The sequence below is a fragment of the Marmota marmota genome, unplaced genomic scaffold, assembly GCF_001458135.2.
Source record: "Marmota marmota marmota unplaced genomic scaffold, marMar, whole genome shotgun sequence".
Classification (NCBI taxonomy): Eukaryota; Metazoa; Chordata; class Mammalia; order Rodentia; family Sciuridae; genus Marmota; species Marmota marmota.
This window is the reverse complement of record NW_026000164.1, coordinates 20,205,526-20,217,975: the sequence shown is the minus strand read 5'-3', so window position 1 is coordinate 20,217,975 and position 12,450 is coordinate 20,205,526. Positions and strand designations below refer to the sequence as shown.

General features: G+C 37.1%; 1 protein-coding gene across 2 annotated transcripts in view; it reads right to left on the bottom strand.

Moving 5' to 3' along the window:
• Positions 1-12,450, bottom strand: part of Ube2h (ubiquitin conjugating enzyme E2 H) — a 98,734-nt gene that overhangs the window by 11,029 nt on the left and 75,255 nt on the right. Inside the window, exons 4-5 of one of the 2 annotated variants that reach the window (XM_015493832.2) lie at positions 9,139-9,178; positions 7,881-7,933 (exon numbers count right to left, since the gene is read on the bottom strand). The exons of the other annotated variant lie outside the window; for it this stretch is intronic. Of the exons in view, the coding sequence (XP_015349318.1) occupies positions 7,881-7,933; positions 9,139-9,178 (93 nt within the window). The remainder of the gene's footprint in view (positions 1-7,880; positions 7,934-9,138; positions 9,179-12,450) is intronic. 2 annotated transcript variants of the gene reach the window in all.

Genomic DNA, 12,450 nt, shown 5'->3' with positions numbered 1-12,450 from the left:
GGGTGGGTATCTACTGTATGTATAAAAACCAGGTAGCTAAATTTTCAGTGTTAAGATTGAGGGCTGGGGATGTAGCTCAGGGGTCTAGTGCTGGCTTAGCCTACCTTTTCTTCCCCCTAACAAAGGAAAGGGAAAGTTTGGAATTAGGATAATAAGATTTACAGAATATGTAATAATTTTGGGTTAATTAACACATCTTCATCTTTTGCTCTTTTTCCAGTTCCTAAGAAGTTGCAATAATAATATATTTGAGTTTTTACTTTCTTACTTTCATCCATAAACATTGAAAAAAACTAAAATTCTTATAATCCCAGTGACTAAGGAAGCTAAGGCAAGAGAATTGAGTTGGAGGCCAGCCTGCATCAAAAAATAAAAAGGAGCCAGGCGCAGTGGCACATGCATATAATCCCAGTGGCTCAGGAGGCTGAGGCAAGAGGATTGCAAGTTCAAAGTTAGCCTCAGCAACTTAGCGAGGCCCTAAGCAACTCAGCAAGACCCTATTTCTAAATAAAATATTAAAAGGGATGTGGCTTAGTAGTTAAGCGCCCCTGAGTTAAATCTCTAGTACTAAAAAAAAAAAAAAGAGAGAGAGAGAAAGAAAGGGCTGGTGGGGATGTACCTGAGGTCCCTGGGTTCAATAACCAAAAAAAAAAAAGTACAAAACCTATGTACCTCATCAACCAGAGACTCCTGCATTGTCCACATCTGAGCATTTGTTACGTATAGGGGCAAAAATATCTTGGTAAGCAGATGGCCAACACCCCTTGACGTTTTGAAACTTCAAAAAGCTAATCAGGAATACCCTCAGGTAGGCGGACTTCAAAAGAGAAAAAGTTTTTAAGATTTAGAGTAAGATTCTCTAAAATGATTATTTTGAACCCAAATTCAATGATCAAGAGCCCACTTCTCTACTGTTCCAAGGGCACACAAGACTCAAGCTGGAACAGCCTACCCATAAAAACTTCCTGTGGTGCCACAGAACAGGCCCCATTGGCCACAATTCATCACATCAGATTCAGTTTGCTAAATGCTAACAAGCTACAAATACAATGGTACATACCACCACTAATTTGCTAAAAGGCAAATTAAAGAATGTACATAATATGGGGTTGGGGGCTGTAGCTCAGTGGTAGAGCACTTGCCTGGTGAGGTACTGAGTTTGATTCTCAGGGTCACATATAAATAAATAAATAAATGTCCACTAACAACTTAAAAAAAATTAAAAAATATACATAACTACTGAACTGAGAGGGTCTTACGTGTGGATAAAATATACAAAAGGTATGAACCCGTAATCCATGCTAGTTCATGGATCTTTCTTTTAAAAGGTCTCAATGCAGGCAAAAACCAAAACAAATCATAACACCTCCCTCCTCACAACTCTTCTGCTATTAGCAGGGATTAAGAATTAGTTGCGATCTGGGGCTGGGGCTCAGTGATACAGCACTTGCCTAGCATGTGTGAGGCACTGGGTTCGATCCTCAGCATCACATGTAAAACAAATAACGCATTGTGAAAAAAATTCTTTAAAAAAAAAAAAGAATTCATTAAAAACTTTTCAAAATGAATTATTTGCCATATATGCAATTTATTTAACGTCTCTTTGTGGTAGCATTTTGGCTTTTAAGTATTCTAAGATTAGAAACAGGTAGTTCTGTTATGTGTGGGAAAGGGCCACGTCAAAGATGCAGTATACTAAAACTTATACAAGAGCAGCTATGTCCTCTGAAGTACAAGGTCACCAACATGAGGTGTGTAGTTATGTAACATGGATGATTTTAAAGCATTCCAAACCCAGTTACAAAATCATTTCCCATTCATTGCCTAACAGTAACATCCCCACCCAATATATTTAAATTGCATAGTCTACAGAAGAAAACGAACATTCCTACGTAGATCAGAATGAAGAAAACAGATCTTGTTCATCGAAACTACTGTTCATTGCCTTGTCAATCTCAAAACATTTCTCACCTTACTGAGGTATTTTTTAGAGGTCATTCTAGTTCAAACCTTATGTGACCTTGCTTACCTTAAGAGACTGCAAGCTAAAATACATTAACAGGATTTGTTATTAACCTTTCTGAAATAAGAGCAGTTAATGTGTAATTAGCTAGCTAGGTATTCTTGCAGTTACACTAAAACTCCTTATTAAAGCTTTTAATTGCTAGGCAATAATATAATTGTTAATGCCAAAAAAGAGTAACAAGAGATAATGTCATGCAATCATAAACCAAATGTTCATGCACGGGGGAGACTTTACCCACACATTGTAATCACAAGCAAAGTAAGAGAAAATAAATCAAGGTTACTTGTCCATATAATCAAGAATGAAACTTGAGCTCCGAGAACTACAGCACCGAAGAAAGCAGAACACAGCTGTGGCTATCTTTCAGAACCATCATGTTCCATGATCCACAAAGCCTGGACTACTCCATGATTATAATGCTGATCACTACCAAATGTGGTATGTTTTCCTTCCTTTTTGTTTTTGTTGGTTGTTTTTTGAATGGTACTAGGGACTTAGGGGCACTCCACTGCTGAGCTATAGCCCTGGTCCTTTTTATTTTAGACACAGTATCACTAAGTTGCCCAGGCTCGCCCTGAACTTGATATCCTCCTGCTTCAGCCTCCCAAGTCACTGGGATTAAAGGTGTGCACCATCACACCAGGCTGAATTTGGTATTTCTACTGAATTTCCACTAAGTGTTCAACACACAAACTCCATTTTCCTGGAATAACTAACTGAATTCCTGAACCACATATTTATACCACCTCTGAAGATTTCCAAGCAAATAAAGGAGGATGGTCAAGGAGCTAACTTGTACTGCTGAAGTCAACAAATCCAAAACTTAGCATATTCATATTTCTTCTTTATTTATGATAGGTGACATTACTCCTAAGTACTGAAAATAAACAACTCTACCTGGCATCTATCTACAACACTCAGAATGACATCCAGCCACTTCAAAGGTAGAATGATGTCTGTGATTCCAACATGCATGGATCAAAAATACTGAATACTGGAGTTCTGGAATCTGTTCAAAAGAGTAGCTTTTGGCCAATCAATCATCCATGAGCACAAAGATTTCTTTATCAGTGTGATGACACTATAGTGTCTGGAAACAACATATACTAAATGCAATATAAACCCGTAATTTAAAAAAATAATTATCTTGAGCCAAAATTTGAATTATTGGAAGATGTACGGGCTACTTGGCTGAAAAGGTGAGTAGGATGACTACTAAATCTGTTTTAAGTTTTTCCTAACCACCTGGTAAAAATTACTTCGCTTCTCTTGCCTCATCTCCAAGTTCCTGACACATTCCTTCTGTGGTAGTCAACTTCATTTGTCTATTACTAATGCCCTAGATTACTAATGGAAGTAATACCCTACATGTTAATTTTTCTCCTCAGCAAAGACACAGGGAGTGTAGTGTTTACTGGCTAGCAAGCCTAAACTTAAGAATTTTATAAGAAAATAGCCTCTCCACTTTATTTGTAGAATCCACAATATAAGTAATTTACCAGTCAAATGGGGATGATAACAATAAAGGCTGGAGAGAGAAACGTTAAGTGCAAGAGTCAGCGTGCATAAGATCACACTGCACTGCCAATGATGGTGCTGCAGCCCTAGGAGCACAGCTAAGGATAAAACATGTTTTGGAGAAAACCAGAAAATGACAAAAAAGGGGGTTGGTTTAAAAAGCAACCCATGGCTTCACACTCTTTCCATCAGTTCTTAAAAATTACATTTGTTTTTGAAACTGAAATCAAGATTCTCTTGGCTGCATTTTAAGTTTTCTCATGCTTTTATCACAGCTGTCTGCAAGAACAGAAAGGATGGTAAGAAAAGATGCTATCATGCAAGAAGCCAAAATAAATGAATTTTGTCACCTGCTACTTTCCTTTTAAAGTCACAAGAGTAGCAATAGATAACTTCAAACTGATGACAAGCACCTTTATAGAATTAACTGTACTACCCACTATAATCAGTTCTCTTGCAAAGTTAAATAAAATTAAAAATTACTGGGTAATTAAACTATGATTATGCCAATTTTGAACTTCTGAATGAACTAGCTGCACATTCACTTGGCAAAGAGAAAACAGGATGCAAACAGGCAATGTGTCAGATGGGCTTCCAGAAGTCAATTTTCTTTGGGGAGACAGAGAGGATTAAATTTACCATAAAGATGAACACTTTTTAAAATCAGGCTATGGTAAGTATAAATCTAAAATTTATACTACACATATGTATACCCATTGCACAGTACATGCCTGGAGCACAGTGAACTGCAGGAAATTTCACAATCAACTCCCAGCTACTCACCATATTATATAGTAGGGGTAGGAGTTGAAACAAGTTTCAGGTGCCAGACTAAGCCTTTTGCTTTTCAGTTGAAAAAATTATGCTAACATGCCAACTTTCTCCTGTTATTATTAGTTTTTTTTGGTCATTTGAACTACGATTCTCTCAAAAATCACTGTAGGAAATGAGTGATTCAGAACTCGACAATTGTGTTCTAACCCCAATGCCAGAGGGTTTAGCAGTTTGTAATAAAAACTCAATTCTAATCAAGATCAGGAAAGTCTTTAAAACAAACAAACAAACAAAAAACACCTTCAAGGTCATTTGAACCAACTCTTTTCACCAGTACTGTGTGTTATTGAGATTGAGCCCAGGGCCCACCTCTAAACTACATTGTCCCCCATTTTTAGTTTTAGTCACTAAGTTGCCCAAGATAGCCTCAAATTTACAATCCTCCTACCTCAGCTGAGATTTCAGGCCTGCACCACGGTACTTAGCTTATACCAGTACTTCTATATATATTATACTAGCCTGCTTCTAAAATGTCTCATGGAAGAAATGCTGAATTTTCTTGAGAAACTGTTGGTATTGAGCAAAATATCAGAACAGTTTTCCCATGCTGAGTATATTTTTGATCAAACTCTGAAAATATTTCTTTGTGTTTTCCTGTACTTACCCGTAATGTCAGTGTGCCCATACTCTTGTTATGGAACAGTTAGAATAACTCATACACATTCAATGTGGAAATCTGCTTTCTGTTTCTACTGATTTAACTTTTTTCTTTTGTGGTACTGGGGATTGAACTCAGGGCTCTCTACCACCCTTTTATTTTGGAACAAGATTTTGCTAAGTTGATGAGGCTGGCCTCAAACTTGCAATCCTCGTGCCTCCTGAGTTGCTAGGATTACAGGTATAGCCACCATACCTGGCCTGTGGTTTAACTCCTGTTGCTTATTAAATGCTTTGCAAGCAAATACAAGTATTTATCATTTTATAAATGTGATAAAGCCTTAGTCATGTTGGCTTCTGCTTTAAAATATGTTCTGACACTCACACAGCGGATAGAAATGTGAAGATGATACAGCAACTTTGGAAAACAGACTGTCATTTCCTTAAAATGGGAAAATACAGAGTTACCATATCATCTATCAAACTCACTCCTAGGTACATACCCAAGAGAAATAAAAACCTATGTCCATGTTGAGATTTGTGCATAAATATTAACCAAGGGATTATTCATAATAGCCCAAAGTGGAAATAATCTAAATGCCCATCATCTGATAAGCACATAAACAAAATGTGGTAGCAATAGAATATTATTCGGCCATAAAAAGGAAATTATGATACATGCTATGTCAGGGATAGGCCTTGAAAACATTATGCCAAATGAAAAGAATAAGTCATAAAAGAACACATATTATATAATTCCATTGATAAGTAATGTCCAGGACAGATAAATCTATAGAAATAAAAAGTAGATTAGTGGTTGCCTAGAGATGGGGGGATGTTGGGGGTGGGAATAACGAAAGACATGACTTTCCCTCATTCCCTTTGCAGTACCAGGGGCACTTTATCACTGAGCTGCATCCTCAGCCCTTTTGATTTTGAGACAGTCTCACTAAATTGCCAAGGCTGGTCTCAAACATGTAATCTGCCTGCCTTAAGTCTCCCAAGAACTGGGATTACAGGTGTGTGTCACCATTCCCCATGAGTTTCTTTTGAAGAAAATGTTCTGAATTGTCTGGTGATGGTTGTTCATAACTGAATATACTAACTATTGAATTACACATTTTCAGTGGGTGAGTTGTGTTTGTTAATTACAATAAAACAGTTACTAAAAAAATTGTTCTGAGACATGAGGTGTTTGAGAATCAGCAAACCTCTTCTAGAAAAAAGGTTTTGATTAAACTAAAACCACTGTAATTGAAACCAGCTTGCAGTATCTTGATGTGTATACATTTCTAAAATGTGAATGCAGTTTTAGGAAAATACATCATTACATCCGATATTCCAGGCAGCCTGCCATGAGACTTTTTTTTTTTAACAACCCCCCACAAAAAAAGTCTTAAAAGGAATCCGTTTAATCAACTTCAGAGTATATGTTCTCTCTTGTTGCTTCATCTCCTTAAGCCATCATCTCCCTAAAACTCGCATGTTAAAACAGTACTTGGGCATGATTAATTCATTCATTTAACAAATAGTTGAACCTGTCCTGTACACCAGGCATGGTTTTAGGTATGTGAATGTGTGTGTGCAGACAAGCAGCAAGACAAAGTCCTTACTCTTGTGGAGTATTTAACTCAATAGGACAGGAGAAACAATAAATGAGTTTTAAAAACTTATTTAAAGCAAGGTACCATACCATGGAGTAGTTAGGAAAGGAGGCTTCTCTGAGGAAGTGATGCTTGAGGTGAGAAAAGAAGGTACAAACCACACAAAGATCAGGGAAGAGAACTGCAAATAGAGGAAATAATTCCTGAATAGAGAATGGGGGGAGGGGTGTTATCTGTGTGCTGGTGACCAACCCTCCTCTGTGATTCTCATTCACTAACAAGCACGAAGATATCTGGGAGGACCGAGATGCCTTACCCACCTTAGACCATTAAAATGTCTCCTGACTCTTCAACTAAAGGAAGCTGTCTTGCGTCCTTCAGCAACTGTTCACTCACTCACTCTTGTAAACCATAATGGACTGTGCGAAGAGTCCCAGGACTTTTAAGACAAGACATGCACCTGACAACTTTTAAGGTAGGAAACAAGCTAGCAGCACAATAAATGAAGGTAAAATCAACAAATACAGAGTACAAAGTAAAAGTAGGCCAGAAAGAATTGTAAAATGTGAGGGTATCCAGGATGACTGCCAACAGGAGAATCAGAGGAGTTTCATGGGGTGGAACCACCAGAGCAAGGAATGTCTAGCCTGAGAATTTGGACATATGGGTAGAACAGACAGATTTGCTTTTATCTCTAACTTCAAATATAATTAAAAAATATTTTCAGCTCCCCAACCTGGTCACAATCTCAAGGAAAAAAGGCTTGATACTTCTCCTATCTCTGTGATTTTTAGTTTAGTATTTTGCAGAGATGGGCCATTCATTTGTTCATTCACTGCAAGAGATAAGTTATCAATTTCAGCCCTGAAGAAAGGCTAAATTACTTTTTGCTTCATAAAGAGCTTGTGGCCTTTGAAAGAAATGATTCCTGGAAACCACTTACTACGCTATTCATCTCATTTCAGAGGGACATTCCTAAGAGGTTTCTCAAAACTAAATCATATTACATATAAACAGGGATATGCAATGTGCTTCTGAATATAATACACGTATTTAAAAATTTCCACATGTACTTGTGCCTATATACATATTCCTTAAGTTCAGTATCTCAAAAATATTTTAAACTTGCACTGCTAAACTGAAGCTTTTTTTTTTTCTTTCACTCAACACACTTTATCATCCAGTCCTTCAAAATCCCTTCCCGTCCCAACAAAGCATCTTAAACCAGAGAAGAAAAACCAACAACATTTTCTTAGGCAGCGTCTCAACACCTCCAAAAGGTATTCCATGGCCAAACTCACCATAAAGAGCTGTCCAAGTTTGATTAATTACATCTAGACACACAGTTCCTGACCTGAAACAGATGGAAAGAATGGTATTTTTTAAAAAAATTAGAAAGTTAGTTGCATGTATCTGGCAACTAATTTTATTTATCACGAAAACACTTTTAATAGATCCTTAAATTTTAAAAATGAGGGAAAGTATAATGAGGAGCAAAATATTTACAAGGTCATAGGTGTCTCCTTACAGACTGAAAAGGAAAAATAATTAGAAGAAACCAATAAACACCTGAGCCAGGTGGTCGGAATTAACATTGGAAACAAGGGGCAGATAGAGCTGTGATACCCTGATAAACACAAATTTTCCCTGTGTGGTTAAGCGTGTGCATACCCTGAAACTAATACAGAAACGGACAAATCCAAATTGTGGGAGAACTTATAAAATAAATTATCTATATTCTAAATGAAAGTAATTTTAAAGAAATGACAAATAAATGCAATATGTGGTTCTGGACTAAATCTTTTACTAAAAGGGGAAAAAATGCTAAAAAGTACATTATTACAATATAGCAATAGACTATAAAGTATTACATTAAGTTCCTGAATCTGGAAACTACTTTGATTACTACATTTTGTTGTTAGGATGACTGATATGCTGAAATATTAAAGCACAAAGGGACACAATATATGTACCAACCTACTCACACAAAGTTCAGAGAAATCTCACAGGTAAGCTTTATGAGGGCAAAATGGGATACTGTGAAAAGTAAAAACTGCAGTCCAAATGGTCATGCCTTCTAAATAGCACTGGAGAGGGACACAAAGACTGCACTGGGACCACTTTAACATACCATTAACACCACAAGGAAAGAAAATGAAAATGAAGATTCACAACTGAAACAAAACTTTTCTCTCAAGAACTAAGAAATACATTTATGGGCTAAAAATGGCAAATCTGTATGCCAAAAACAGATCTCTGAGCTGTGTCTATATGATGAGAACTAAGATGTGAAACATTGCAAATGTTAGCTGGATATCAAGGGAAGTGAAGGATGCAGGCATGACAATGGAAAAAATTAACAATGTACAGCGAACCAGAACTCAGTAGTTTAAAAGAGCATATCCCTAGGACTGTACAGTTTAAATGACACTCATAGTCCACCTCCCCCATAAAATCCTAGATGATAAATACAGATTATTTCATAACCAGGAGAGAAAAAAGAACTCTAATCAAAAGCAGTTGCTACTAAAATGTAAACATTTTTAAATAGTTACTTACGCTTCATCAATGTTGGGATGGAAAATTTTATTCATGAATCCTGTAAAAAGAGATGTTAATTAGCAGCAAAAAGTATCCAGAGAACAATGAGTTTTAAAGTATGTCAGAAACAACTTCAGTATGATAAGGAAAAAGGTGATAATACTCATAAACCAATACTTTCAACCTTAGATCATTGGCTATTGATAAGACTATATTCTGTTGGCTCCAATTAACTAAAATATATGAGAGTTCTAGTAACAAACAAACAACTTTTGGGGAGTAATGAAGCTTTATACAAAATAATCTTAAAAGCAAGTGCTTCCTAAGCTATGAAGGTACTTGCCAAAGAAGATTTTTTTAATACTAAATGATTTATAACTAGTGTTATGATAAACATTAAGAAACTTCACTGACAACCCCCCACCACACATACACAGTTTTATTGTTCAAGCTCTAAACTTTAGGTTCTGCACTTGAACTTCTCCTTCTGAGGCTCATTTACAGTCATCATTAGGCTACACCTTGTACGGAACATGAATGAAGCTGTTGAAATGTTGTAGGAACACCACTTGAAAACCACAAAGGATTTCACAAGAAGTGACCAAAATATTTCCTTTAATTTTGTCTACTCATTCAAGGAAACCCAATCTTGATTAAAATTGAGGCAACTAAGAAATTAGGCAAGGAGTTTTAAAAAATTCTTCAAGATGGCTGTATCTGTCAGGGATTTTTTTCCCCCTAAAAAACAAGTACAGATTTTAATGTACTGCTGTTTAAATTGCAAGGAGAAATTATTTTCTAACTTAGAATCAATGATTTAAGCAATATTTGTATATGCAAATGACAATACTCTAAAGCAGAGATCTATTGTCAAAGCTGTCATATTGTCATTTTTTCCACTTTATTTCCTTACTGCAGCAGTTTTTGCTATTGCTGTGCCCCAACCCCACCTTCCCTCACCCATCCCCACAGGTTCACTCCCTCATTCGAAACATAGCAGCAACACCTACATGACAGCAGTTGTGCTTTTTTAGGGTACAAAAATGAAACAATACACCATTCTCCAAAAGGTCACTAAAGAAGGACAAGAGCCAGGAAGAAATAAATGCAATGTGTATAAGGTATGGACACAGGGTACACGTGGAAAGGGGAAGAGTCTTAAAGATGCAGAGAGGCAGCACCGCAAGTGCTGCAAGTGAGCTGCCATGGACATTATCTCCAAAAATCTTAGAAACTTTATTCGAATTAGCAATTGTGGGAAAAGAATACAAAACCTCCAATATTCCAGTCTTTGACTGCTCTAGCTACTCCAAATACTAATCCTGCTTCAATTTCTGTTTTTACATTCTTTTTACTCTCTGTACTGAAACAGTTTTATCTACTATAATGAAGAGTGTTTAAATTCTTTAGATGCCCCCCACCCGCCCCTCAACACAAAAGCCAGGTTCAATATTAATTTTTCATTAAGGAAAATGAAGATGTTTCAAAGTCTAGACTTAAGGGGTATGTATTTTACAAAGAGATCATAATAAGCTGATAGAAATGGTCATGCCTAAATATTAAAAAACAGGGGGAAAAGTTCCAGATGGCCATAGTTATTCATAGCAGCATTGTTATAAAAGCCTAGAACCAAATTCAACCTCATGAACATGAGATGAGCTATAAAGTACCCATACACTTGGGAGTCCTATACAGCCAAACATAATCAACTAGACCAATATGCACTAACTTGGATAGAGATGAAGCTCAGTTAAAAAGAAAAAACACATATAGTTACAGCATACTAAAATAAAGCAATAATTCTTATCTCCATGCTTTAAGTATGGAAAAACATATCAAAGTTGTAAAAGTATTTCATGTAGGGTACAGGGCCATGGCCATGGTGGGAATAGGGAACAGAAGAGGAAATAGCAATTAAAAATGATTTTATCTGTCACTATATTCCTTTTAAAAAGGGACAAAGTGCTTGTATATTATTTACTATTTTTTAAATGTTTAATACAAGCATGCACATAGACAAGAAACAGGAAGCAAATATGAACAAAGATTAGCAGTGTCCAATTCTTGATGGTGCAGGCCTTTTCTCCCCTGCATTTTCCATATCCTATCACTCCCTCTGTCACCCCTGTACCAGAAGTGGGATTGAGAAGATGTGAAAGGCCAGTGTCAACAGTAGTCGTTTTTGAGAGACTCCCCCATGATTTCTCTCTTCTTTTGACTCTCCTAAATTTCTATAATGTGTAACGTCAATAGTTAAACAAAAATCACTTTCAGTCTGGGTGCAGCAGTCCAGGCCTGTAATGCCAGTGACTTGGGAGGCTGAGGTGGGTGCATCTCAAGTTCAAGGCCAGCAAGGGCAACTTAGTGTAACTCTACCTCAAAATAAAAAAGGCTGGGGATGTAGCTCAGTNGTGCATTCTAGGCAAGCACTCTACCAACTGAGCCATATCCTCAGCACCAAGTAATATGTTCTTGGTACTTACTTAAAATCCTGCCTCTGTTAGAACCCTTAAAACTAATACCTAGTGGAGAGTATCTATGGCAAAAGTTCCTGATGCTGGCTACAGATGAGAATCACCTGCAGAAACAAAATAAGTGCTAGGTTATAAAGTGGCTAGCGTTGGGGCTGGGGTTGTGGCTCAGTGGTAGCGTGCTCGCCTAGCATGCATGAGGCACTGGGTTCGATCCTCAGCAGCACATACAAATAAAGACAATAAAGTCCATCAACAACTTAAAAAAAAAAAATTAAAGTGGCTAGTGTTACAGGAAGGCTGGGATAGGAGTTGCAATTTTAAACATGATGGTGAGGGAAGGCCTTCCCGAGAAGATGCCTTATTCTGAAGGAGGAGCAAGAGCACCAAGGGGAAGAACATTTACTCAGCCCAAATGCTCAAGTGCAAAGCATATCAGGAGTTTGCTTAATGCATTTGAAGGTCAGCAAAGGCATTAGTGACACTGAAACGGAATAAGGGATATAAGACCAGAAGTGGGTCACAGAGGTGATCAGCACACTGAGGGCTCTTTTACATTCTGAGGGAGACAAAGCCACTGAAGCTAGTGTCTGACATACTAATATAGTATCCATATCATTGAATTTAAAAAGAAAGGCTAGTTGGAGAACAGCTCAATCAGCTCATAGCAGTTCAGTGTTGGGGAAAGAAGATGAGGAATGGCTGGTCTCACATAAAATGGAAAGGGAATCCTAGAAATGAATTAAGCTTCAACAGTTTGATGCCACAGGGCACCTTAAAGGTGTAAGTCAAGAAAACAGCTGTGATAAAGAACTTTAAATGTTTATCAAAACTGTCTTTAAAAGATTAAAGTGCTTCC